Source organism: Bufo gargarizans, chromosome 2 (assembly GCF_014858855.1).
Source record: "Bufo gargarizans isolate SCDJY-AF-19 chromosome 2, ASM1485885v1, whole genome shotgun sequence".
Lineage (NCBI taxonomy): Eukaryota > Metazoa > Chordata > Amphibia > Anura > Bufonidae > Bufo > Bufo gargarizans.
Genome location: NC_058081.1, coordinates 74518988 through 74546598, shown reverse-complemented (window position 1 = coordinate 74546598; position 27611 = coordinate 74518988). Strand labels below are relative to the sequence as shown.

General features: G+C 46.5%; 1 protein-coding gene across 2 annotated transcripts; it reads left to right on the top strand.

Moving 5' to 3' along the window:
• Positions 1-6422: 6422 nt before the first annotated feature.
• ELMOD3 (ELMO domain containing 3) lies at positions 6423-27141 on the top strand. 2 transcript variants are annotated; one of them, XM_044283064.1, is made up of 13 exons: positions 6423-6561; positions 7744-7890; positions 8429-8506; positions 10144-10216; positions 10865-10924; positions 14112-14132; positions 15204-15295; positions 16869-16992; positions 19073-19195; positions 19696-19826; positions 19911-19987; positions 22920-23047; positions 25872-27141. In XM_044283064.1, the coding sequence occupies exons 2-13, from the start codon at positions 7879-7881 to the stop codon at positions 26090-26092; spliced, it is 1140 nt and encodes a 379-aa protein (XP_044138999.1). In that variant the 5' UTR covers positions 6423-6561; positions 7744-7878; the 3' UTR covers positions 26093-27141. The 2 variants fall into 2 exon arrangements, with proteins under 2 accessions (XP_044138999.1, XP_044139000.1); XM_044283065.1 differs by having other exon boundaries at positions 25818-25942.
• Positions 27142-27611: the final 470 nt, after the last annotated feature.

The window sequence follows — 27611 nt, the reverse complement described above, 5'->3', positions numbered from 1 at the left end:
TCCATATTGTCTCCTTTGCTGGCTGGATTCATTTTTACATCACATTATATACTGCTCATTACCAGCGGTTACGACCACCCTGCAATCCAGCAGCAGTGGCCGTGCTTGCACAATGTAGGATAAGGCACCAGCCTATCTGGTGGTCGGGGGCGGTGGGAGTGCACATAGGCACGCATGTGCAGCAGCTCCCATCCCAGCCACTTCATAGCTGCACTGCAGCGGTGGCCATAACTCCTGAAGACGAGCAGTGTATAATGTGATGGAAAAATGAATCCAGCCAGCAACGGAGGCAATATGGAGAATACATTAGTAAGTGTTGTAACCGCCTCTACGTGATAAATGCTAAGTGAGACGACCCCTTTTAAGGGGCAACGTTTCTCGGTATCAGATTTGGTGGGATCGGAGTCCTGATACCCACACCGATCCGTTGTTTGAAGCTGTCATGGCACTCGTGCGCAGCGCAGTATAATTGCGGAGCTGCAGTAACCTCGAGTGCTGGGAGTAGAACTGTGGCAACACCTTAAGGCTACTTTCACACTTGCGGCAGTGTGATCCGGCAGGCAGTTCCGTCGTCGGAACTGGCCGCCGGATCCGCCGATCTGCCGCTGACTGAAAAAGCATTTCCAGATGCGGATCCGTCTCACAAATGCATTGCAAGGACGGATCCGTCTCTCCGCTTGTCATGCGGACCGACAGATCCGTCTTGTACATTTTTCTAATTTTTACTGATATGCGCATGCCGGAACGACGGATTCGTTATTCTGAATGCCGGATCCGGCGCTAATACATTCCTATGGGAAAAAATGCCGGATCCAGCGTTCAGGCATGTCTTCAGTTTTTTTCGCCGGAGATAAAACCGTAGCATGCTACGGTTTTCTCTTTTGCCTGATCATTCAAAACGACTGAACTGAAGACGTCCTGATGCATCCTGAACGGATTTCTCTCCATTCAGAATGCATGGGGATAAAACTGATCAGTTCTTTTCCGGTATAGAGTCCCTGTGACGGAACTCAGTGCCAGAAAAGAAAAACGCAAGTGTGAAAGTACCCTTAGGTAGCTTGTGCTTGCTTTTGTCCAATTTGTAATTGATGCAGATTCATACCCACACATGGTAACTACATTCGGTGAGGTTACAGCCTGGAGAATATGGTCTGGGTTACCGCAACCTGATGGGATTGACTTTCCTTACTTTTGTCCTATACTCTCTGCAATATACAACACTGCCGTCTGCGTTGCTCGATTTCTACAGTAAAAGACTGAATAAACCTGATCGCAATAGCTTGAGCGTCTAGTGTTTGGAAAGCATTGTGCTGTTTGTTATGTGGCAGGCTTATGATGTCATCAGTGCTACCAAGTGGCGGTCATTCTCCAATCCGTATGGGCAGAGCGGATCATCCATGGACTTGTCTTGTCCTGTGTGATTTGTTGATGTGTTGCATCTAACCCATAAGTAAGCGCATGAGAACCCCCCCCCCATCTCTGATAACCAAGCTTATTGTTTGCTACGGGGTTACAAAACTATTTTGGAGGAAGTCCACACGGGACGGAAGTGCTGCGGATTTTCCATCCAGAGTTGTGGACGTGAAATCCGCAGCAGAATGGAGTACCAGCCATGTGTCCGAACAAATCTGCTCCACACTGTGCAAATTTTCCACTCCAAATTCGTGTTTTACACGTGTGGATTTTTCCACCAGGTGTGTACGCCCCTTTAAAGCGTAATATTTCATTGATAGATCTTCAGTAAGAATTGAGTCACATTGCTGATACTTTACAGTTTTTGTTGCTTTTTTTTTTTTTTTTTTTATTTTATTTAGAAGGGCCAATTCACACGACCGTGATCAGTCTGTGCGTCGGCCGCATCTCCTGGACCGACCTCTGCTCCCCTGACCTGATCTGGCTGTATTATAGTGCACTCAGTCCCTGTCTGATTTGAGGGTCTATTGTACTGTACTGACATGAAGTGAGCACAGCACATTAGACCCACAATCAGATAGGAACTGACTGCATCATAAATCACTATGATGCAGCCAGTTCGGGTCCGGGGTATATAAGGCCGACACACAGAAATTCTTTCCCAGACTGATCACATGTTGTGTGAATCAGCTCAGAGTTTTCAAAATTCTTCTGGTTGCCCTTGGAAACAGTCAGCCGTTTGTCCTGTGACAGACGCGTGACCTGGCAGCTTAGCTCTGATGGCAGGAAACCACTAGAATTTTGCCTGTAGCTTTAGCTATGACTAGAGAAGAAGTCATGTAGCGAAATACCCGTACAGGAGCTTAACTGTGAATGATGTAAGAGTGGAGTTTACCATTATGGAAGAATATTCTAGGTTTACCTTCCCTTGTGAGAATCCCAGTTGTTAATCCATACTACTATCAACTGCAACTATCCAGCTGAATGTCTGTTCTGAGAAAAATGGCTGCCATGATCCCACCTCTCCTGTTAATACGTATAGATACTGTGCCTGGGGGTAAGGTGCTGGGTGTTATGTGGGAAGTAATTGACGCTTATCTTTTCGTGTCTTCTTGTGTGTTTTTTTGTTTTTGTTTGTTTTTTAATCCTCAGTCTGTGAAAACCTGTCTGAACTTGTCACGTAAAGGGATCGAGTAAATCATATTCTATGTGAAATCACCCGATACTTATGTCGCAACTTTTTTTTTTAATCATTAGAATATAAAATAAAAGTCTTTGATAACATAAAGACCAAACGTTTGTTATTTGCCAGAGGCGAGACTGTATGTAATAATGACTGCAATGTCTGAGGACTACTACTCCCATGTGCTGAAGTGTTCTCTCTCCGGGCAGGAAGTCACAGCTTGATATTAAGCGGCCAAGGGTCCTTTACAAAGACTGGCTTCTTGGGCCCCTTTTCAGACGAGCGAGTGTCACGCCCCGGACTCGCAGCCCAGCACCCATCCTGAACTTCCAGCACTGCCGGGGTCGCATGGCATTAATTATACTGATTTTATGATGCTATGTAACCCTTACAGTTCTGGAATGTATTGGATAACACTGGCAGCATTATGTCACTGCTATACAATACATTCCAGACCTCTAGGGGTTACATAGCATCATAAGTCAGTATAATGCTATGCGACCCCGGCAGTGCTGGAAGTTCAGGACGGGTGCTGGGCTGCGAGTCCGGGGCGTGACACTCGCTCGTCTGAAAGGGGCCTTACGCTGGTCTTTGTATTACCCACCTGTACTGCTGGAGGATTTGCCTAATTTATGACAAGGTGAGTACCTTGTCATAAATTAGGTGCACCTCTATTCGCCTAGAGCAGAGTTGCACAACGTTTCCTGGTTGGAGGCCACATTGCCAGACTGAACCAATGACGAGGGCTGAAATTAAAATTTAAAGGTGTATTATTGAAATATTGCACTTATGGCATATTGAACACACATTATATACCATTAATGTCTAGTTACACTTCCAGGACTCCCATCTAATGGGAGAAATACATGAAAAATACATGTGGGCAGCCACAAGACATAGGCATACATGTCTGTTACCAGATGGTTGGGGGCCGCACAGAATGGTATCAAGGGCCGCATGTGGCCCCCGGGCCGCAGGTTGTGCACCCCTGGCCTAGAGTGAAAATTACTCCAGCCGCCAACTGGAGTAGATTTTACTCCTCTTTTACAGGTTTTATGGCCTAAATTTGCCAAAGGCCTTGGCCCCCCTCCCCTTCCCCAACAGTGCAACAAAATATTATCACATGGGTGTTTAAAAAGATGCAAAAAGGATCCTGCGACTTTTTTACACCAAAAACTGGTGTAAATATGTTTGTAAATGAGCCGCAGTAGACTATCCCCAAAAACATCAGAATAAAAATGTCTAAAATGTATTGCCAGTCATTTGTACTGCCTGCAGCAGTCTAAGGCCTTGTACACATTTCCGTTTTTCATTGACGTGTGCTGTCCGCATTTTCACCGGACAGCAAACGTACCCATTGATTTAAATGTGTCGGTTCACATTTCAGTATTTTTTTTTTTTTACTGACTGTGAGTCAGTAAAAAAAATATAAAATCTGAGACATGCACTACTTTGATCCGACCAAGCACGCCAATAGAAGTCTATGGGTCTGTGAAAATCACGGATCTGTTTTTCACTGAAGACTGATAGGAGATTCTTTTGGAAATTAATTTTCAGCTGAGCAACGTCAGTATATTACGGATGATACGCGGATGGTAAAAACTGACCCACCAAGAATCCTTCACGGACGTGTCACTGACACGGAAATGTGGACGAGGCCTAAGACCAGACATAGACAAGCGAGGTCAGTCTGTGTTCCCGTTCTGACCTCGCTCCTCTGACTGGATCCCATAGCATTAGGACTCATGTACACAGCCATTGCCGTTTTTGCGGTCCACAAATTGCGGATCTGCAAAACACGGGTACTGGTTGTGTCGGAATGGTGCGTCCTGCCCTCTAAGAACTGCCTATTCTTGTCTGCAAAACGGCCAAGAATAGGACATGCTCCATCTTTTTTTGCAGTGCCATGGAATGGACGTGCCCATGCAGACAGCACACTGTGTGCTGTCCACATCTTTTGTGGCCCCATTGAATTGAACGGGTCCGCAACGGATCTGGAAAAAATGCAGATTGGATGCGGACCAAAACTGTGGTCATGTGCATGAGTCCTTATACTGATTTATAATGCTGGAATATTAGGGCTCGTGGACACGGACGTTTTTGCAGTCCACAAAACACGGATACCGGCTGTGTGTGTTTCACATCTTGCGTAATAAGGATAAGAATAGGACATGCGCATGCAGGATGCACACAAAGTGCTGTCCACGTCTTTTGTGGCCCAGTTAAAGTGAATGGGTCCGCATCCGACCCACAAAAAATGTGGACAAAAACAGCTGTGTGCATGAGCCCTGACACTGACAATGCTCCGTGTTAATCCTCATTCACATGTCAGTGTTCTACGTACATGTTCTCCATGGACAACACACACAACCAGTTTAATGTGTGTATTCACACATCAGGTTTTTTTTTATACCAGGGTCCGTGTTTTTAGCACAGATGCATACTCTATTTTGTCCATGTTCACGCCCATTATAGTCTATGGGTCCATGAAAACCACGGATGCCATCCGTGTTTCGCAGATCATTAGGAAGAGATGCTTTGAAAATAATTTTTCAGCTGTGCAGTGTCTGTGAAACACGGATGACACACGGACAGCAAACCCAGATCCTTCACGGACATCTTCACGGAGGCATCACTGACCACCTTTTCACGGATTTGAGCACGGACATGTGAATGAGGCCTAATACAAAAGCTTCCAGCTCTATCAGGTCTATTTTAAAGGGTTTGTCGAGGGTTTTTTAAGTGCTGGCCTATTCTCAGGAGCTGATCAGCGGGAGTCTGACATCCCGCTCCCCGTTGGTCAGGTGGTCTGTGTAGCTCCTTTGACAGAAGTCAGTGCCAGAGCTAAACACCGCCACAGCGCTGCTCCCTCTGAAGTCACTGGGAGCAGCTCTCACCTTTAAAGAGGTATTCCGGTTATAATAAGTGATCACCTATTCACAAGATAGGGAATAACTATCAGATCGGTGGGCGGTATCTCAGGCGCTCCCATAGAAATGAATGGACCGACGGCATGCATTTCAAACCAGCCGCTCATTTCAGGGGTGCTCCCAGCAGTAGGACCTGGTAGGATGGGGCCCAGGAAACGGCACGTTACCCCCCTAAATCTAAACAACTGGTCTATCAGACTAGGGCAGGGCGTCGAGTGAACAGTTATATAATACAGCTACATATAAGCTCTTATTATGAGGGTGAAATGGATAAAATAATGTGGTCATGAAGGGGTTATAAATACTCAAACATCATGTGGGGGAGGAGATGTCACATCCCAGGATGCTGTTTCTATAGGGACCAGCTCTATTGGGAGTATAGTGTGCCAATTACTGGTATTATCAGCTAAGAACTGAAAATATGGTGTTTATATGTGAAAATCCTGGCAAGAAGTCTATGACTGCCACACAAGGTGTGTGTGTATATATATATATATATATATATATATATATATATATACACACACACGCACACACATACACACATATAGAAAACCAGTAGAAGCCTTTGACTAATGATTCTGCCTCTGTCTCTGCCACCATCCTGATTACTGCCCACAATCCTGCTTATAGGTCTTATTTTACATTACATCACTGTCTTCCACTCAGAAGACATATTACCATAGACCACCCTGGTTTGGTTGAACCTACTATAGGATTAGTCTCCAACAAAATGGCCGCCGCCTTAGACCTCAGCCGCTAAGACTGAAGACGGGTAACGGTTGCAGTTCCAGGACTGGGAATCGAAGTCTTCTGGGTAATGTAGTCTGCGGTCGAATCTTTAGCGTAGAGGAATGGACTTGTTAAACTACACCTCCCAGGATGCAGTGCGCCGCTCGGTTGCCAGGACTCGGGAAAGTTGATGATGGCCGCAGAGATTGGAGGGAGCTATGAGAGATAAGGGCTGGTGTGTGTGACGGGAGAGCGGCGGCGGTGTCTCTAGTGCGTAGCCGGTGGACGTGCTCTGTATTGGGGGTAATGCACTGATTGTCTCTCATGTCTGCTGGAAGGGGGTGCACCGAGCAGGGGTCTGCCACTGTCTGCAGCTATCTTGCTAACTGCGGGGGAACAGCATTTTGACTAAAACATGCGAAGTTTATATGAACAATAGCGCCTTATCTAGGCTAGAAATCTCTATCATATATCTATCTCATATCTATCTATCAATCAATCTCATATCTATCAATCAATCTCATATCTATCTATCTATCTATCAATCAATCAATCAATCTCATATCTATCTATCTATCATATATCTATCTATCTATCTATCTATCAATCTCATATCTATCCATCTATCTTTCCATCCATCCTGATCTTTCTTTCCCCTGGCCTTATCTGGCAAAGTAAGATCCAGAGGCTTCACCAGCGGCAGGTGTTTGGGTTCCCTGGGAAGGGGTTGCCAGAGGTAAAGTAAAACTTGTTACATGGCAGGGAAGGGGTTAAATTAATCAACCAAGTCCTACTTCCTGACCCTGCTCCAGCACCAGTTCTTCAGTTGGGGTATATTTCCATGGCTGCAGCAGTCATACACTGCACATGATTGCCCGCAGTGGCAGCCTTGGGCCGTATACTGCTGAGAACAGTGATTGGCTGCAGCAGGCACCTGCAATATCGGGGCCATCGCCACTGCAGCCATGTAAATAAATCCCGGTCAGGAAGACAGCGGCGCTGGAGCGAGGAGGGTTTAAATTGGAGAAGTATGACTATTTTAACCCCTTTCCTGACATTTTATTTTTTTAATATATTTTTTTTAGCTTGGACAACCCTTTTAAGGATGCGGGCTGCATACAGTTTAGAATTTGAGACGCTGAATAGACCCTAAAAAAATTAAGCCCGACGTGTTGCAAATGCTTATTTTACATTGATTCATATCCTGAAACGTTTGCGATCTGTGGGAAAAATCCAACATTTTGGGATTTTTATCATGAGATACGATAATGGCCCAGTCATAGTAATGTGCTTAAAGGGGTTTTCCGTTCCTTTTATTTTGATGGCCTATCCTCGGGCACATCTGATCAGTGGAGGTCCGCAAAACCCCTCACCCCCGCTGAGCACACAGCTTCATCTCTTGACTGCTATTTTAACGCCCTGAAAACCTCTCAGAATTGTGCAGAGTGATATCCGTTCTCACATCTTCCCCCCCCCCCCCACTAGGCGACTTCCACCGACTGCCCTGTGTAGCCCGTGATGGAGACGTTGGCGGTAGAATGGAGTGTGAACATTGCACAACTGTAGCAAGGACAGCCCGCTATTTGCACTGAGGACTTTGGTGGCACACCAGGATGAAGCATGGATAGTGAGGTACAGTGACACCCCTGTGCTGTCTGGTCCTGAACGGGGGGGGGGGGGGGGGTGTATGACACAGGGGTGCAAGACTGCACAACCTCTACAACCTCTAACCTCTCATCTTGGACATCCGGGGTATAACGCTAGGATATGCCCCCAGTGCCTGTGGCGCGTTCGTCTATTTTTGGAAGTCCCAAATGAAATGAAAAGGAAGCGCAGCCACCGCTCGGAGGAAATAGCGGAACACTGCCACTCCCATAGAAATGAATGGAGAGCAGCAGCGCAGGCGAGGTTCACCCTCTGTCACTTTGCAGGCTCTGTTTTAAGGATAGGTCCCAGAGATATGCCCCAATGTCCAAGGTGGGACAACCCCTTTAAGTCGCCGTATAGTAACACCACAGCCCATCTTCCAGCCACAAGCTGGTTGGGTGGTCTGACCTCTGGCCTTTTTTTCTGCTCAGTACCCTAATTTCAAAGTGGAAACCTTACTTGGCGCCGGTGGTCTCTACATCGTGATGTCTTACGTTCTTCTAAATGATCTCTCTCCTTCCAGGTAATAAATGGTTGGGCTGTGCGCCCTGATGTTCACCAAACTCGTGACAACTTCATGCCAGCCATTAAATCCATGCCAGTAAGTGCGACAACCAAGACTGCATTTGTTTGGAGGTTGGGTGTCTGTAGGAACCTGCCGTAGTGCCAGCTCTCTGTAGTATATTCCCTGACAGAGGCCTGCGGGTGTGTGCACTGCCTCTTTGTATGTGACTCACAACTTTCTCCTACTCCTTATGGGACCACAGAGTGCCCTAAATCTGGAAACTGCGTTCAGGGAAATTTCCTCCAAGGTACCAACAGATTGTAACTAGGGATCGACTGATTATCGGTTTTACCGATGTTATCGGGCGATATTCAGGATTTTGAACGTTATCGGCATCTATTTTGCCAATATACCGATAACGAATCGGGAACAAGGATCGCGCTGCTGACAGCGCTCTCCGTGTTCCCTCAGCAGCACAGGGGAGAAGGAAGCAGTGTCTCCCTCCCCCTGTGCTGCTGCTGCCGCCAATGAGGGGAGGGGCTGTGGCCACTGCGCCACCAATGAAGATAACTCCCATTAATTCATATACAGGAGGCGGGAGCTGGCTGCAGAATCACATAGCCGACTCCCGACCTCTGTGACCAGTAGCTGCGATCTGCGGTAGTTAACCCCTCAGGTGCCGCACCTGAGGGGTTAACTGCCGCAGATCGCAGCTACCGCTCATAGAGGTCGGGAGCCGGCTATGGGATTCTGCCCAGAGCTGTTCCTATTAAGGCCTTCAGCTCGGATATGTCATGTCCATGTCCAGATCAGTTCACATTAAGGCTATTAGTCTAAAAATGTCCTGTCCACGTCCAAAGTAGTTCCTTAAGGGCTTCTAGTTTAGATATGTACTCTCCATGTCCAAAACAGTTCCCATTAGGGCTTCTAGTCTAGATATGTACTGTATGTCCAGAACAGTTCCCATTAGGGCTTCTAGTCTATGATATGTACTGTATGTCCAGAACAGTTCCCATTAGGGCTTCTAGTCTAGATATGTACTGTCCATGTCCAGGACAGGTCCCATTAGGGCTTCTAGTCTAGATATGTACTGTCCATGTCCAGGACAGGTCCCATTAGGGCTTCTAGTCTAGATATGTACTGTCCATGTCCAGGACAGGTCCCATTAGGGCTTCTAGTCTAGATATGTACTGTCCGTGTCCAGGACAGGTCCCATTAGGGCTTCTAGTCTAGATATGTACTGTCCATGTCCAGGACAGGTCCCATTAGGGCTTCTAGTCTAGATATGTACTGTCCATGTCCAGGACAGGTCCCATTAGGGCTTCTAGTCTAGATATGTACTGTCCGTGTCCAGGACAGGTCCCATTAGGGCTTCTAGTCTAGATATGTACTGTCCATGTCCAGGACAGGTCCCATTAGGGCTTCTAGTCTAGATATGTACTGTCCGTGTCCAGGACAGGTCCCATTAGGGCTTCTAGTCTAGATATGTACTGTCCATGTCCAGGACAGGTCCCATTAGGGCTTCTAGTCTGCATATGTACTGTCCATGTCCAGAACAGTTCCCATTAGGGTTTTGCTAATCTGGATAGAGGTCTCAAGGTCAGGATTTGAACCATGTAAAAGACATTACATTGCATGGAGGCCCTGGACCCCTAAACCATGTCTCTGCTCTTTATAATAAATATGGTTATCTATCAATATCTGAACTCTAATTCACAGTTTCCATCTTTTAGATTTCTGCTGTGAAACAGAACAGTGTTTTACAAAGTCTGGTGAGCAAGAGTGAGGAACCTGAGAAGGAACCTGGTACGTTGCCGCCCTTCCTGTCCTCCCATCATTCCAGTGTTGTTTTTTTTCTTAATGGGCTGGAAGTATAATCCCATACGCTGCTGTGACAATACACCAAGCTTCTCACTAATTTCCTTTATAAAGCAGCAAGGTTGAATCTTCCTTCACTCTACATTAAAGGGAACCTGTCACCGGGCTTTTGGGTATAGAGCTGAGGATATGGGTTGCTAGATGGCCGCTAGCACATCCGCAATACCCAGTCCCCATAGCTCTGTGTGCTTTTATTGTGTAAAAAAACGATTTGATACATATGCAAATTAACATAAGAGTCACATCTTACTTGTGTGACCAGAGAAGTCATATTTTCAAGCTCTGACTCATCTCAGGTTAATTTGCATATGTATCAAATCAGTTTTTTTTACACAATAAAAGCACACAGAGCTATGGGGACTGGGTATTGCGGATGTGCTAGTGGCCATCTAGCAACCCATGTCCTCAGCTCTATACGCAGAATCCCGATGACAGGTTCCCTTTAACTTATTTTCCTGGCTTTAGAAGCAGCTAACCGGCATTTTTGCTGTTGATCTGTGATCCTACACGTACTCCTAGATCCTCCTCCATTACAGTCTCACACTATCACTTTTAATGCATTTATTCTGTTTGCAGAAAGTGAAGACTTGCTCAGAGCAGAGCAGGAATGGGACGCCTTGGAAAATATACAGACAGGTCAGTGTGCCATCATGGGGTTGGCCAGGGAGTGCATTTGTTACCGAATGTGAGGGAGAGCTACAGAGATCTGCTAATGAAGGACTGTGTCTTCTGCAGTAGTAGACCTGTACTGGCCATAATGTGCCAGATACCAATTCTCAGTACATGTAAAGGCCTGGGACTGGGTAGGATGGAAGTGGTTTGTGTGTTACTAAAAATGACCCTATAGCCCAGTGATGGTGAACCGTTTAGAGGCCAAGTGCCCAAACTGCATCCCAAAACCCACTTATTTATCACAAAGTGCCAACACGGCAATGTGACCTGAACACTACAGTCTTGTATAGCATATCTTCCATGTACTTCATCATTTACTGCGCTGCCTGTGCTGTTCATAGTGCGCCCTGCGCTGATGAATGGCAGGAACAGTCTAAGGCATATTGGTACACTATAGACTTTTCCAGGGTGCGGGTGCCCACAGAGAGGGATCTGAGTGCCATAGGTTCGCCACCACTGGTGTAGCCCAATAATGAACCTCTGAAAACCAGACAGTATGGTGCTAAATACTGTGCACACACAAAAGCTGAAAGGAAGCCTGCTGTCACCTGGCTTGAAGGGAAATTCTGGGATAATGTTTTTACAATTTATAAATGATCATGTAATGTACCAGGGCCTATAACCCCTTAGTGACCACGCACATTTTTTTTCAAATCGTATTCCAAGAGCTATAACTTTTTTTGTTTTTTCATCAATGTACTTGTATGAGGTCTTATTTTTTGCAGGAGAAGTTCTAGTTTTTAATGCACCATTTTGGGTACATGTAATGATTGATTAAAGCCAGCTGTTTGGCTAAAACCCCCTATGTAAAAAGGCGTATTAGTGGTCACTAAGGGGTTAATTCATTCTGGTCCCACATGCAAATTAGCCCTATAACTATAGGTCCTTAAAGAGGACCTTTCACTAGTATACAAACTAAAAACTAACTCTATCTGTGGGCAGAGCGGTGCCCAGGGGTCCCCCTACACTTACTAGTATGCCTGGGCGCCGCTCCGGTGTCTCAGCTCCGTCTGTTGTACTGGACTGATTTTGTTTTGTAGGAGGCGTGTCCCTTGCTGCATTGCTGGCCAATCGCAGCGCACAGCTCATAGCCAGGCTATGAGTTGTGCGCTGCGATTGGCCATTGCTGCAGCAAGGGACACGCCTCCTACAAAAAATCAGTCCAGTACAACAGGTGGAGCTGAGACAACGGAGCGGCGCCCAGGCATACTAGTAAGTGCAGGGGGACCCCTGGGCGCCGCTCTGCCCACAGGTATAGTTAGTTTTTAGTTTGTATACTAGTGAAAGGTCCTCTTTAACAGCATAGGAAACTCCAAAATGCCCGCATGCTACTGGACTATACAGGAGAATTTGCCAGATTGCCCCCCCCCCTTCTGTGACATCACTTCCTGCTCTTCAGCTATTGGCTGAAGTTGCACCTCACAGACTTCCTGCTCAGCCCGCCCCCTGCAGGCACTCTGCGTATAATGCTGGTAATACAGAGGGCGCTCTGCTTCATTTTAGCCGATTGCTCTACTGCATGGGGGGCATGCAAGCATTTTGTTATTCCCTGTGATGTTGTGGACATGAAGTGTATTGTTCACCTTGAGCAAACCGTGAAGGGACAGAACTATGTTCAGACAGTCAGGATCTGAACCAGGCAAGCTTGCTGTGGATTTTCAGGATAAGGGCTAATTTAGACGGCCGAATGCTCTCCGCAAAAATGCGGATGTGTTTTTTTGCTGATTTAGATGCTGTCCCATTCACTTCTATGTGGCCCTTTTCTTCCATTGCACGGCTCGGCAAAAAAAAAACCTGTCCTATACTTGAAAATCACGACATGGCCCTATTGAAGTCCATGGATCAGCAAAAAAACGGATCCGCATTTTTGCAGACAGTGTACGGCCGTCTGAATGAGCCCTAATTTGCAGTATAAATCCACAGCTAACTCATATTTGTGTGTGGATGCAGATGTGTATTACTTAAAAATCCAGTAGAAAAAAAGGTAATCCAGCTCAATACGCAGACGGTGCAACGGTACTTTATTTCAGCGGTTAAAATCAAACATCCATGTCATGAGTAAGGGCAGACATCACAACAGCCCAAAACCGGTAGACGAGGATTTTGTTTAACTGGATGTTTGATTTTTAACCGCTGAAATAAAGTACCATTGCACAGTCTGCGTATTGAGCTGGATTTCCACTTACCCGCATCCAAGTGCGGTTGTTCCGTGCTCATAGCAGATGCAGAGCAGGTGAGAGCCGTTTCATCTTTTTTGCTGTGTTTGGATTTACTTAAAAATCGCCGCAAAATCTGTCACCGTGCACAAAGCATTTCACTGCTGCAGCGGGACCCGGTGGCCTTGGCGGCTTAGCCACCTGAAGCTTACACCCCTGTTTTCAAAATGGACAGCAGTATTTAGACTAGTGGCCAGGATTTTATTTTACTATTGATGGCTTATCTTCAGGATAGGCCATCAATATCTGATCGGCAGAAGTCCGACACCCTCTGGGCTGCAGTTGCTCCTGGAGCCTTGTAGTTCTGGTGGCGTGCAACTGCGGGACAGCTGATTGGTGAGGATGCAGGTTGTCGCACCTCCGCAGGTCAAATGTTGTTGGTCTATCTTTAGGATACGCCATCAATAATAAAATCCTGGACAACCCCTTTAAAGGGGCTATCCCATGACTAATGTAAAGAATGAAAATCAGACATCATATAGTCCATGACAAGCTCTTTCTAACACAGCTAGAACCAGCCTTGTACCTCACATGGATCCAGAGATCTCCTACATTGCTCTGCTAGATTTATATCAAGCTGACAGCTCAAGGGGCGTGTCCATGCTCTCCCTATCACAATTCAAGAAGTAGTTGAAGGATGAAACTGAGCATGTGCGGCCATCTCAGTCAGCAGGTCAAAGAAATGAGAGAAACAAACAAACAGCAGGTGGCGCTATACAGATAGATTTTATTGAACAACTCATTGGCTAAGCAAAAATTTTTATTACATGCAATTACAAAAGTATTCAGATCCAGGTGCTGGTTTCAAAACTGTACAATATTTTTTCGTGGGAAAACCCCTTCAAGTGCACTATTCACTTGCATTTTGGCATATGTCATATTTCCTACCCTTTTTTTTTTGTAAAGTCTAATTGTATCTCTGGTTTCTCTCTTAGAGTTGTACTGCAAAAAATCTGGTATGTATGACCTGGCCGTAGACATGTGTTACTGGGTTGGAGGGTGGGGTCCACCTCATTTCATTGTTACACACCGACCATGTAATGTCTGTTGAGTTGGGGAAACCAGTACCCAAATATGCATGTTAAGGGGGGAGTCTGAGGGGATAGCTGGTGTCCAGATATGTATGAAGCAAAATATAGACAATTCCACTGAACTGAACAGGGTTCTGTGTGGGCGAGACAGATGGTATATGTGGAACTGAATTGTGAATGTCAGTACAGATTTAGCTGAGACTTGGGGCTGCAGGTATGAGTTAAATGTGTTTGTATAGGAGACATTAAAGGGGTCTCCTGGATTTATCACCATGACGATTTATCGCAGTATATTAAAACCTGACAAGGGAGAGCTCCAATACAACTAAGACTCCATGCATCTGTGTCATGGTGATGTGATCAGCTTCCTGTTCCAGTCACAATGTACAACAAAAGTGTTTTTATTCACTGAGAGCAAACAGAGATCTTGAAAATTGTTAAAGATTGAAAACAAAATTGATTTGCGGCTGTTTTTTTCCCTATTGCGCACACCATGTCTATGCTGAAATGTGCAACTTTTCTCGACACTTGCAATTTTGAAAAGTGGTCCAGATTTAGTAAGTGTTCGTGGTCTCCGTCTTTCTATTAGCCTGAAAATGGCGCAAATAGAGATGCAAATCCACCGTTCATAGCAAGAGTAGATGTCATTCTCTAAGAGAGACAAAAATGCACCAAATGTATTAAAGGGATAGTTCAGGGTAAGAAAAGTATGGCTGGTTTCTTACTAAAAGAGCGCCACTGCTGTCCATAGGTTGCTTGTGGTAATGCAGCTGAGCTCCATTGACGTGAGGGTGTTGTATGCAGCTATGCTGTGGTTGGTGTGACAGGCGCTGTATGTGTAGCTGAGAAATATTGTATTCCCGCCAGCATTACTGGGAGTAGCGCTGCACTTACTCGACACTCCCCATTCTTCCTTGCAGATTTTTATGAGTCTCCTTATTTTCTGCTCTATTGGTGGTCCTTGAGACATTAACTTCTTCCTGTGTCTGTATACAGGGCTTCTGGGGGTCCTTCCTGGACAGACGCCTTTGATATCCGTCAATGAAGCACTGCAATACTTCCAGACAGCCGACCTGTCAGAATACATGGTATGGAGCTGGCTAAGGCGTGCAGATCACACAACATAGAAATGTTAGAGGTTGTCCCATCACAGGGGGTAAGTGTCTGATCGGTGGGTGCTGGGCCCCCCCACCTATCGCAGGATCGGGAGCCCATGTTCCTCCATTTGAATGGGGTTGCAGTCACGCATCTGCACTGCCGTTTCATTCAACTCTGTGGGACTGCTGGAGATAGCAAAGCGCTTGGACTCTGCTGTCTTCGGCAGTCCCTTAGAGGTGACATGCATGAACACCGCTCCATTCAAACAGGGCAACACAGGGCCTCCGTTATCGGAATTGGTGGGGGCCCAGCTGCTGGACCCCCGCCAGTCAGACACTTATCCTTTATCATGTGGATAGGCAATGGGACAACCCCTTTAAAGGGAATCTGTCACCTGCTTTTACCATTTTAAGCTGGCACCATCGCTATGTTGACTAAAGTACCTTATTTCCAGGGCTCTTCTTTTTACTTTATTTCGTTTTGTAGTTTTAATCTAAAAGCGATTTTTGTTATGCTAATTAAGGTCCAAGGTGCCCAGAGGGGGGCGTTTTTTTTCACTCTCCGGTGCCCAGTGACGCCCCCCTGCAGTGCCCAAGAACGCCTCCTGATCATCAAATAACCTCCCACAGCCCGGCAAACGGTCCCGCCCCCTCCGCACGTCATAGTCTACCTTCTAGAAATGCCCCGTCCTTCCTGTCTGCGGCCAGAAAACTTGCGCAGGCGCAGTACCGCCTTCGGCCTGCGCGATCATCAACGTCCTGAGGGCAACAGCGCTTATGTCACATCACTGGGCTCGGCGCATGCCCAGTGAGACTTTTGAGTCTGTTGCCCTCAGGAGGTTGATGATCGCGCAGGCGGTACTGCGCCTGCGCAAGTTTTCTGGCCGCAGACAGGAAGGAGGACGGGGCATTTCTATAAGGTAGACTATGACGTGGGGAGGGGGCGGAACCGTTTGCCAGGCTGTGGGAGGTTATTTGATGATCAGGAGGCGTTCTTGGGCACTGCAGGGGGGCGTCACTGGGCACCGGAGAGTGAAAAAAACGCCTATCTGGGCACCTTGGACCCTAATTAGCATAACATAAAAATTGCTTTTATATTAAAACTACAAAATGAAATAAAGTAAAAAGAAGACTCCTGGAAATAAGGTACTTTAGTCAACATAGCGATGGTGCCAGCTTAAAATGGTAAAAGCAGGTGACAGATTCCCTTTAAAGGGGAAATCCGCCTCCATTTATCCTCTGAACCTGATTCTTCCTTCCCCTTGGCGTAAGGGTCCATTCACACATCCGTAGAATGTGTCCGCACCCGTTCCGCAATTATCCGGAACGGGTGCTGAAACATTCATTCTCTATGGGGCAGGAATGGATGTGGACAGCACACAGTGTGCTGTCCGCATTTCCAGAGCGCGGCCCCGAACTTCCGGTCCGCGGCTCCGGAAAAAAATAGAACATGTCCTATTCTTGTCCGCAATTGTGTACAAGAATAGGCAGTTCTATGGGGGTGCGGATCCGCAATACACTACGGACATGTGAATGGACCCCAAGTCATGCTTTCTATTTGTAGAAGAAGATCCAGCCCACTGTACGGCGCTCGGGGCTGTCGGCAGTCGGTCATCTGTTGTTTGGACCCCCTCGGCTCCTTAGAGATCTGCATGCAGAGAGGGACTTGGTGCTGACCATAGCTCAGTGTAAGTATATAGTATTTAATGGCGGTTTATGGCAGCACATTATAGACGGGGTTCCCTGGTGCTTGTCTGGGGATGAATGACAATGTGGAAATTATTAGTAATTCTCTCCTGTTAGTATGGGGCATCTGATTCTGACAGTGGTCAAAGCAGCAGGAGTTGGGTGGGATTATTGGAGTCCGCTTAGGCAGGGTGCCGAATCTCCTTAAAGGGATGGAGACTTATTGAAATTGCTCCATGGAAAAATAATATGTAAAGAGGTATCTCCCAGGTAAAGTAATGTCTTTCTATTTTTGGCAGTCGGTTATCTATGAACTGGTGTCAATTTAAAGTGTCGCCTAATATTAGGACACATATAAGTACAGGTGCACTATATTCGGATACTTAATGCAAAGTTCAAAACTTCGGAATAATACTGTACGGTACGGAGATCCATCTCCGTACAGTATTAAAATGTACGGGCTCTGATGAGCCAAAGTAAGTTATTTACGAAGTCGCGTGAGACTTCGTTGAATAACTTTGGTAGTTGATTTTTAAAGTGGAAAACCACTTTAAAACTTAAAAACCGAACTCTGCTTCAGTTCCGACTAGTACCTCAGAACCAAAGCAGAGTTCGGTTTCAAGTTTTAAAGTGGTTTTCCACTACCGAAGTTATTCAACGAAGTCACACGAGTAACTTACTTCGGCTCATCGGAGCCCATACATTCTAATACAGATCTCCGGACTGTGTTTTTCCAAAGTTTTGAACGAAGCTACTTTGAAATAAGTATCCGAAGTGAGCTTCGCTCAACTCTACTGATGACCTCCCCGCCAACCCCAGAGTGATTGCCGCCCTACTCTCTACTCTAGTACAGCGGCTGCCGTCATCAAGGTGGGGGCACCACTAGGCTCATTAAATACTGCGGACTTAGAACTGCTAAAGGTGGCCATACACTAGATGGTCGTCGGCCCAAAGGCCCATTTACACTGGCTGATTCGGCAGGCCATTATCGTGCAGTCACTTTTCTCCATGCATTCATTGATACCAGACAGAACATACTTGTTTAGGGTACATATACACCGCAGTGTCATTTATGTCAAATTTTTCGCACAAATTTGCATTCTGATTTCACTGCCTCATTCAAAATCTGCATGTGTAACTTGAAATCTGCTCTGAAAATCCGCACCAGCAACTGACATGATGTGGGTTTCAAAATCCACTGAGCAGATCAATTTCTGAGCGTAATTGTGCATGAGATTTTATAAATCTCCCTAGCTGGTACTGTGTTACGAAGCAGATTTTCCAGATGAATATCCACGCATAATAAGCGTTGTGTGCATATAACCCCATACACAGCACAATCCAATATACCAAATCAGCACGTCAACAGCGCCTTCACCAGAAGACCGAACTTTGCTCGTTCTTCGGCAGCACCTTTACATGGGCCAATACTTGGCTTTACTGCTTGTTTGACTCGCAGCTCTCCCTCCCAGTCCCCCTATACACACCTTAGGCTGAGCTCACATCAGGTTCCGTTATAGGCGCAGAAGAACAGAAAGGACGGGTGCGGAACATAACGGAGCCTTCAGGGTCCGTTAGGTTTCCGCTTTGAAGCGGAGACAAAAGTTGTGCGCGCAGGACTTTTGTCTCTGCTTCAAAAATCTCCCTCTGAGCGGAAACCTAACGGACCCCATTATAGTTTATTGGGTCCTTGGGTTCCGTTCTGCTCAGTTATGTGCCGAATCCGTCCATTCCGTTCTCCTGAACGGAAAGGCTGAACGCTGATGTGAACTCAGCCTTGCCAATCGGCTCTGGAATTGCCCCCACGTATAACTAGTTTATGCCTCAAGGAAAATGTATGGCTGGCTCCCACTCCCCCTGTTTACAGCTGATCATCAAGCCTTTCAAATGTCAGACACATAGTGATCGGAGTAACAAGTGTACAGTATAGAAGAATTCCTAAATATTACTGTCCGAAAACACATTACATGAGTAATTGGTTTGCTCAGTGAACAGAAATTCTCTCTCCGTGGAAGATCTATTGAATGGCAGACTATCGCTTGCGCTGTGGTGCTATATACAGTATCCTGTTTATGTACATAGGTCCTCTCGATAATAGTCAGCAAGTTCATGTTCGAGTGCTACAGACCATATACAAAAAGCTGACTGGTGCCAGGTTCGACTGCCCACTGTATGGATCACACTGGGAGCAACTGGGATTCCAAGGTGAGTTGATGGTTTGACTGGTTCCTGGGATAAATGCTAAGGGAGCCTCTGGTGATAATGTTTCGGTGACCCCCAAGAGGGGAAGCTGCCATTTTTTGGCAAATGAACATCATAGAGCAGGGATGGCCAACCTCAGGCTCTCCAGCTGTTGTAAAACTACAACTCTCACCATGCCCTGCTGTAGACTAATGGTTGTTGTCAGTCTAGGCATGCTGGGAATTGTAGTTTTGCAACAGCTGGAGAGCTTCAGGTTGCCTATCCCTGTCATAGAGGAAGGCTTGATGATGCCATGGCTGAATTAATTGGCTGTATTATTAAAAAATAGCACCAGGAAAATAGTGAGCATGGCTGAGTAGTGATGGTTCAGGAAACAAACTACCAGCTGAATAGAAAGGCGGTGGAGACCTCCGAGTCTCATATCTCCCTCCATCCACATCATTAGACCGATTTCATCTACTATGCCAGTCTATTTATGACATGCCCATTCTCTTGCCCTGCAGGTCTGGATCCTGGCACCGACCTGAGAGCTGCCGGCGTTCTTGGTCTCATGCACCTGTTGCACATGGTGATGGATCCCAAAATACTGCCTTTGGCTCATGGCATTTTCCGCCTGTCGCAGCACCACAGACAGGTCTCTAGTACTTACAGTGTATGTGTAGCATCAGTTGGACTATAACCCTCATTTGTGAATCTAATGCTGTATGTTCTCTTCCAGAATTTCCCATTCTGTCTTATGTCCCTAAATGTCACAAGAATCTGTATCCAGGTGCTGAGAGAGGAGAGAGTGAGCAGGTGAGTGACACCGTGTATATTGTACATAGCAGAGCTGAGGTTTTTTTTTTTTTTGCTGTTGCTCATGGGGATCGCTGTGTTATCTGTGGTTGCATGTATCCACATTGTATTAACTTAAGGCCTCTTGCACACGACTGTATGGCTTTTTCAGTATTTTGCGGTCCGCAAAAAACACAGATGACATCCGTGTGCATTCTGTTTTTTTGCGGAACGGAACAGCTGGCCCCTGATAGAACAGTACTATCCTTGTCCGTTATGCGGACAATAATAGGACATGTTCCATCTTTAAACGGAAGGCATACGGAGTACCTTCCGTTTTTTTGCGGATCCATTGAAATAAATGGTTCCGTATACGGAACGCAAAAAACGGAACATAAACGGGGGAGGGGGGTTTGAATTGTTTGTGTGCAAGAGGCCTAACACAAAGGAGTTTGATTGAATTTCAGCTCTGCTACTTTTTTTTTTTTTTTTTTTTTTTTTTTATGGCTTGCTATACTTTGATCATTTTCTCGGGGGTAAGATGTTCATAAACTGTCGGTGGTGGTTATTGAATGGTGATGTCTTGACAGTCACTCTGAGAATGAGTAGACCTCTAAGAATGCAGTAGACCCCCTTCTCAGGAACAGACTCAACCCGAGTTCATCTGCCATATTAAGTGATGGTACCACAGACCTTCACCTGCTTCTGATCTCATGGGTGCACTACCAACATCCACAGGATCATTGTGGCGAAAATGTGTGTTAGGCCTCATGCACACGACCGTTGTGTGCATCCGTGGCCGTTGTGCCGTTTTCCGTTTTTTTTCGCGGACCCATTGACTTTCAATGGGTCCGTGGAAAAATCGGAAAATGCACCGTTTTGCAGCCGAGGCCGTGATCCGTGTATCCTGTCCGTCAAAAAAATATGACCTGTCCTATTTTTTTGACGGACAACGGTTCACGGACCCATTCAAGTCAATGGGTCCGTGAAAGAACACGGATGCACACAAGATTGGCATCCGTGTCCGTGATCCGTGGCCGTAGGTTGCTTTCATACAGACGGATCCGAAGATCCGTCTGCATAAAAGCTTTTTCTGATCTAAGTTTTCACTTCGTGAAAACTCATTTCCGACAGTATATTCTAACACAGAAGCGTTCCCATGGTGATGGGGACGCTTCTAGTTAGAATACACTGCAAACTTTGTACAAGACTGCCCCCTGCTGCCTGGCAGCACCCGATCTCTTACAGGGGGATATGATAGCACAATTAACCCCTTCAGGTGCGGCACCTAAAGGGGTTAATTGTACTATCATATTCCCCTGTAAGAGATCAGGGCTGCCAGGCAGCAGGGGGCAGACCCCCCCCTCCCCAGTTTGAATATCGTTGGTGGCACCGTGTGCGCCCACCATCGCCCCCCCCCTCCCTCTATAGCAGTAACATTGGTGGCAGTGTGCGGTCTCCCATTCTCTCCCCCCCCCCCCCCCAATCATTGGTGGCAGCGGAGTTCCGATCGGAGTCCCAGTTTAATCGCTGGGGCTCCGATCGGTAACCATGGCAACCAGGAAGCTACTGCAGCCCTGGTTGCCATGGTTACTTAGCAATAGTACAACAGTAGAAGATTCATACTTACCTGCTTGCTGCTGCGATGTCTGTGACCGGCCGGGAGCTCCTCCTACTGGTAAGTGACAGTTCTTTAGCAATGCGCCGCACAGACCTTTTACTTACCAGTAGGAGGAGCTCCCGGCTGGACACAGACATCGCAGCAGCAAGCAGGTAAGTATGAATCTTCTACTGTTGTACTATTGCTAAGTAACCATGGCAACCAGGGATGCAGTAGCTTCCTGGTTGCCATGGTTACCGATCGGAGCCCCAGCGATTAAACTGGGACTCCGATCGGAACTCCGCTGCCACCAATGATGGGGGGGGGGGAATGGGAGACCGCACACTGCCACCAATGTTACTGCTATAGAGGGAGGGGGGGGGGGCGATAGTGGTTGGCACACTGTGCCACCAACGATTTAATACAATAGAGGGAGGGAGGGGGGGGCGATGGTGGGCGCACACTGTGCCACCAACGATTTATTACAATAGAGGGAGGGAGGGGGGGCGATGGTGGGCGCACACTGTGCCACCAACGATTTATTACAATAGAGGGAGGGAGGGGGGGGGGGGCGATGGTGGGTGCACACTGTGCCACCAACGATATTCAAACTGGGGGGGGGGGCTGCCCCCTGCTGCCTGGCAGCCCTGATCGCTTACAGGGGAATATGATAGTACAATTAACCCCTTTAGGTGCCGCACCTGAATGGGTTAATTGTGCTATCATATCCCCCTGTAAGAGATCGGGTGCTGCCAGGCAGCAGGGGGCAGTCTTGTACAAAGTTTGTAGTGTATTCTAACCTGAAGCGTCCCCATCACCATGGGAACGCCTCTGTGTTAGAATATACTGTCGGATCTGAGGTTCACGAAGTAGCTCATATCCGACAGTATATTCTAACATGGAGGCGTTCCCATGGTGATGGGGACGCTTCAAGTTAAAATATACCATCGGATTGGAGAAAACTCCAATCCGATGGTATAAAAGAACTCCAGACTTTACATTGAAAGTCAATGAGGACGGATCAGTTTGAAATGGCACCATATTGTGTCAACATCAAACGGATCCGTCCCCATTGACTTGCATTGTAATTCAGGACGGATCCGTTTGGCTCCGCACGGCCAGGCGGACACCAAAACGACTTTTTTTTCATGTCCATGGATCCTCCAAAAATCAAGGAAGACCCACGGACGAAAAAACGGTCACGGATCACGGACCCCGTTTTTGTGGACCGTGAAAAAAAACTGTCGTGTGCATGAGGCCTTATGGTGTGACAACTGACACCCGTCCATGACGTACATTGGAAGGGCCTTGCTGACGGTATCCACGTAGTTATTAGCCTTTTACATTCTATAGGGAATGTAACCGCAGACGGCAGGTGTTTGCTGTGCTCAACGACCTCTACGTGGCCATTTACTACCACCTCTACCACGTGTGGAAGACACAGAACAAAACCATCAGCGATTCTGGCTTCATCCTGAAAGGTGGGTCTGGACGTCACCCGCTTCATTTATGTATCGCCCTCTGTATATTCATGTCTTTCTGATTATCTTGGCATTTCTTGTCATATGTTTTCTGTAGACTTGACACATGAGGTTCAGGTGCATCTCCAGCCACACAAATCCATCTTTCTCATTGTAAATGTAGAAGTCTTAGGCTGAGTTCACACGAGCGAGATTTCCGCGCGGGTGCAATGCAGTAGGTGAACGCATTGCACCTGCACTGAATCCTGACCCATTCATTTCAATGGGGCTGTGCACATGAGCATTTTTTTTCATGCATCACTTCTGCAATGCTTTAAAATCGCAGCATGTTCTATATTCTGCGTTTTTAACGCAGCCCTGGCTCCATAGAAGTGAATGGGGCTGCGTTAATAACGCATTGCATCTGCAAGCAAGTGCGGATGCAATGCGTTTTTCACTGATGGTTGCTAGGAGATGTTGTTTGTAAACATTCAGTTTTTTATCACGCGCGTGAAAAACGCATCAAAACGCATTGCACCCGCGCGGAAAAAACTGAACAACTAAACGCAATTGCAGCCAAAACTGACTGAACTTGCTTGCAAAATGGTGCGAGTTTAACTGAACGCACCTGAACGCATCCGGACCAAATCTGTCACGCTCGTGTGAACTCAGCCTTAGAGGGCAGATGCTATAATTGCTTCCAGTTGCAGATTTATAATAATGAACAGCCCCGATTGTCCTTGATGCACTACACGTTCCCTCCGCCGCCATGCTGCTTTAATTATAATGCCGAGAACAGTCGGAGACCTTTGAAGGGAACCTGTCACCACCTTTATGCTGCTTTATGTCTGCATAAAGTAGTTTTTTTTTTTTTTTTTTTTTTTTTTTTGTACCTTTTTAAAAGGGCTGGAATCTCGCCATGGGGAAACATTCCTGAGCCGCGTCAATAGCTCCACTTGCCTGCTGATAATTGACACAACGACAATGTCCCACAACAAGAAGGATGCAACTGCACCGCGACGATGTTATGCAACATCGTTTTGTAATAATAGTCAATGGTGTCGCACTTTGACATACAGGGACGCGATAATCGCACAAAATTCCAACTGTCGCAGCATGTCACAGCGTAACACCATTGACGGTCATTACAAAAAAATGTTGCGCAACAAACGTTGTTGTGTAGTCAGGCCCTAATAGGGAGAGCAATGTCGGTCATTTTCAGGTGTCCGGAGCTATGGACACAGCTCATGATTATCAGGGCTACTCCCTCATGGGGAGATTCCGGCGCTGTCGCTCTTAAAAGGGGCATTTCTTAAAACCTGATGTAGGTAGATATAAGAGGAAGCGATGGAATGAAACGGCCAGTCAGGACCCCAAGCTCCCCTCAGAGAGGGCAGCATAAAGGTGTTGACAGACTCCATTAAAAAAATGATTTCAATGGGAAGGAGCATATGTTTGACGTTTCCCAGCACATATACCTGGCCAGGATCCGCAGAGTGCATGCATCCTCACTGTGCCTGCACGTAATCTTCCTTTAGAAAACAGTTGTCACATGAAACCCCTATAGTGACACAATAGTGCGTGGCTCCTGGCTACCTCTGTTGCCACTCAAAAAGGTCCTGGGTGCCTGATAACTTTTTCTAGAGACTACTGTTAATGATTTAACTCAGTAAATTGTATATATAGTAAGTTAAATTTAAAGGGTTTGTCTGGGCTACAGGTATTGATGACTAGGTCATTCATTTAAGATTGTGGGGAATGTGACGCCCCCATCGATCTGCTGTTTTGTGCTATACGGTGTACAAAGCTGGTGGCAGAGAGCTCCGTACACCGTCTAGTGGCTGCACCAGGGTACTGCAGCTCTCCTCTTATTCAAGTGAACTGGAGCAGAGCTTTGGAAATTACACAGTGGATGGAGCCTTCTGCTTCCCCTCTGTACGCTGCTAGTACCTAGTGCTGCAGCAGCCCAAAACGATTGATCGATGGGGGTGGCTGGCGTCGGACCCCACCGATCTGATATTAATGACCAATTCAGAGGTGCGGTCATCAATATCTGTAGCCTGGAAAACCCCTTTAAAGGGGTTGTCTCACTCCAGCAAATGGCATTTATTATGTAGAGAAAGTTAATACAAGGCACTTACTAATGTATTGTGATTCTCCATATTGTCTCCTTTGGTGTCTGGATTCATTTTTCCATCACATTATACACTACTTGTCTCCATGGTTATGACCACCCCGCAATCCATCAGTGGTGGTCATTCTTGCACGCTATAACCACCCAGCAATCCATCAGTGGTGGTCATTCTTGCACGCTATAACCACCCAGCAATCCATCAGTGGTGGTCATTCTTGCACGCTATAGGGAAAAGCATTGGCCTCTCTGGTATCTGGGACCATGGCACTGCACATAAGCTAGTACTTTTTCCTATAGTATGCTAGCACGACCACCACTGATCGATTGCAGGGTGGTCGTAACCTTGGAAACGAGCAGTGTATAATGTGATGGAAAAATGAACCCGGCCAGCAAAGGAGGCAATATGGACAATCACAATACATTAGTAAGTGCCTGGTATTAACTTTCGGTACGTGATAAATGCTATTTACCAAAGTGAGACAACCCCTTTCAGCTCCGAATTTTCCATGAAGAGCTTATTATAACAGCATTATAATAAAACTCGCAATTGTAAACACTTCTCCGCGCCGTTCCCCCATATTTTTTCGGGTGAACAGTATCGTGATGTCTAGTTGACATGCCCGGACATCCAGAGCCTAACACCATGTTCTGTTACAGCAGTGGATGGGAAGCCTGCAGTTGACTGTTGCTGATTCTTCTTTCCTAATGTAGAGGTCGAAGCTCTTGCCAAGAAAAAGCCCAAAGACCTTTTCCGCCAGTTAGATGCCCATCTGAGAGAACGGCCTCTACCCAAGGATCTGCCCCTTGAGATCTGGATGCACCACCCTGCAGAGCAACGGATTGAAAATCACGAGGGGAGCCATGCACAGGCGGGTGCGATCTGTTTCACAGGGGTGTGTGAGCAGCAAGTGCAAGAGGATAGGCTTATCTGAGACCGGGGGCATGCTGTGGGCACAGTGGTAATACTTGATGCCATCGATAACCAGCAATTTTCTCATTCTCCATGTCTGCATTGAGGAATGTGGAGTGCTGGAATGAACGACGTTTGGTTACCGCTTCTCTAGGGCGTCGTGTATAGATCAGGGGCACACCCGTGTGGTCCTAGGAATGTAAAACGCTCAGGGGCTATTCCGCCAGGCTGGTCAGAATGCAGAATTCCTATGTGGCACATACACATCAGTCAGGGCGATGGGCAGAAGGACAGAATAAAGTTCTATTTCTGTAATGTAGATCAGCTCTGATCTTTCTATAGTTGTAGTTCTAGGACCAGTTCTAGAATTTTCCACCGCTATCTTCGTGATGACCTGATGTCCGGGAATATTCCAGGGAACTTCCATATGCATCTCGCTGGCCACCTGCAGCAAGTAGATCAATCCCCAACAGATGAATTCTCCCAAAGGACCAGTCTCTGAGATGCTTCCTTTTTCTGTAAGGCCTCTTCACATTTCTGTGTCCGTGTCAAGTCTGTGAAAAAAAAAATGCGTACATGTTTCATTCGTGAATGATCCGTGGTTGGTCCGTTTTTGCCGTCATCGTGTCATCCGTAATTCACTGAAGTTTTTCAGCCAAAAAATTTATTTCCAAAGAGTCTCCTATTAGTCTTCAGTGAAAAACAGACGCGACACGGACAGCATCCGTGATTTTCACAGACCCATAGATTTCAATGCTGCTTGGTCTGCATCATGGATCAAAGTAGTGCATGTCTCCGAACAGACCAATTTAAATCAATGGGTACGTGTGCTGTCCGCATTTTCTGTGAAAAACGGAAATGTGAACAAGGCCTCATGTGAATATTTTGTGACCAGTTCAGGCAAATCTGCACATCTAAAGCTTATTGTGAATGTAAAATGGGTCCAGAACTGAGCTGGTTAATTTCTTAATATATCTTATTAGATTTAGGCTACATGCACACGAACATTGTTTCCGTGTCCGTTCTGTTTTTGTTTTTTGTGGATAGGATGCGGACCCATTCATTTCAATGGGTCCGCAAAAAACGCAGACAGCACGCCGTGTGCTGTCCGCATCAGTATGTCCGTTCCGTTGCCCTGCAAAAAAAAAAATAGTGCCTGTCCTATTTTTTTTTTTTTTCTAGTTTGCGGACAAGGATAGGCATTATTACAATGGATCCGCTAAAAAACAGATGCCATACGGAACGTCATCCGTTTTTATTATTTTTGCGGACCGCAAAATACATACGGTCGTGTGCATGTAGCCTTACTGATAAAGAGATCCCAATCTCCTGCTTAGACATAGATTTAAAGGGGTTGTCCGAGTTGTTGATATTGATTGCCTTTCATTAATGTCAGATTGACGGGGGGGTCCCACAACGATAATTGAGACCACAGCGCTAATTGAGTGCTGTTACTTTTTCGTAGGCCGGAGATGTCCTGTTCATCGGTCACAAGGCCTAGGGTGCATCTCAGTCTCATTCAAGTGAATGGGCTTCAGCTG

Bases quoted from the DNA above. Each gene is read 5' to 3' on its own strand.
- ELMOD3 (XM_044283064.1), top strand. The intron at 8,507-10,143 runs GTAAGTGCGACA...TCCATCTTTTAG, and splicing joins CAGCCATTAAATCCATGCCA to ATTTCTGCTGTGAAACAGAA. The intron at 19,827-19,910 runs GTCTCTAGTACT...GTTCTCTTCCAG, and splicing joins TGTCGCAGCACCACAGACAG to AATTTCCCATTCTGTCTTAT.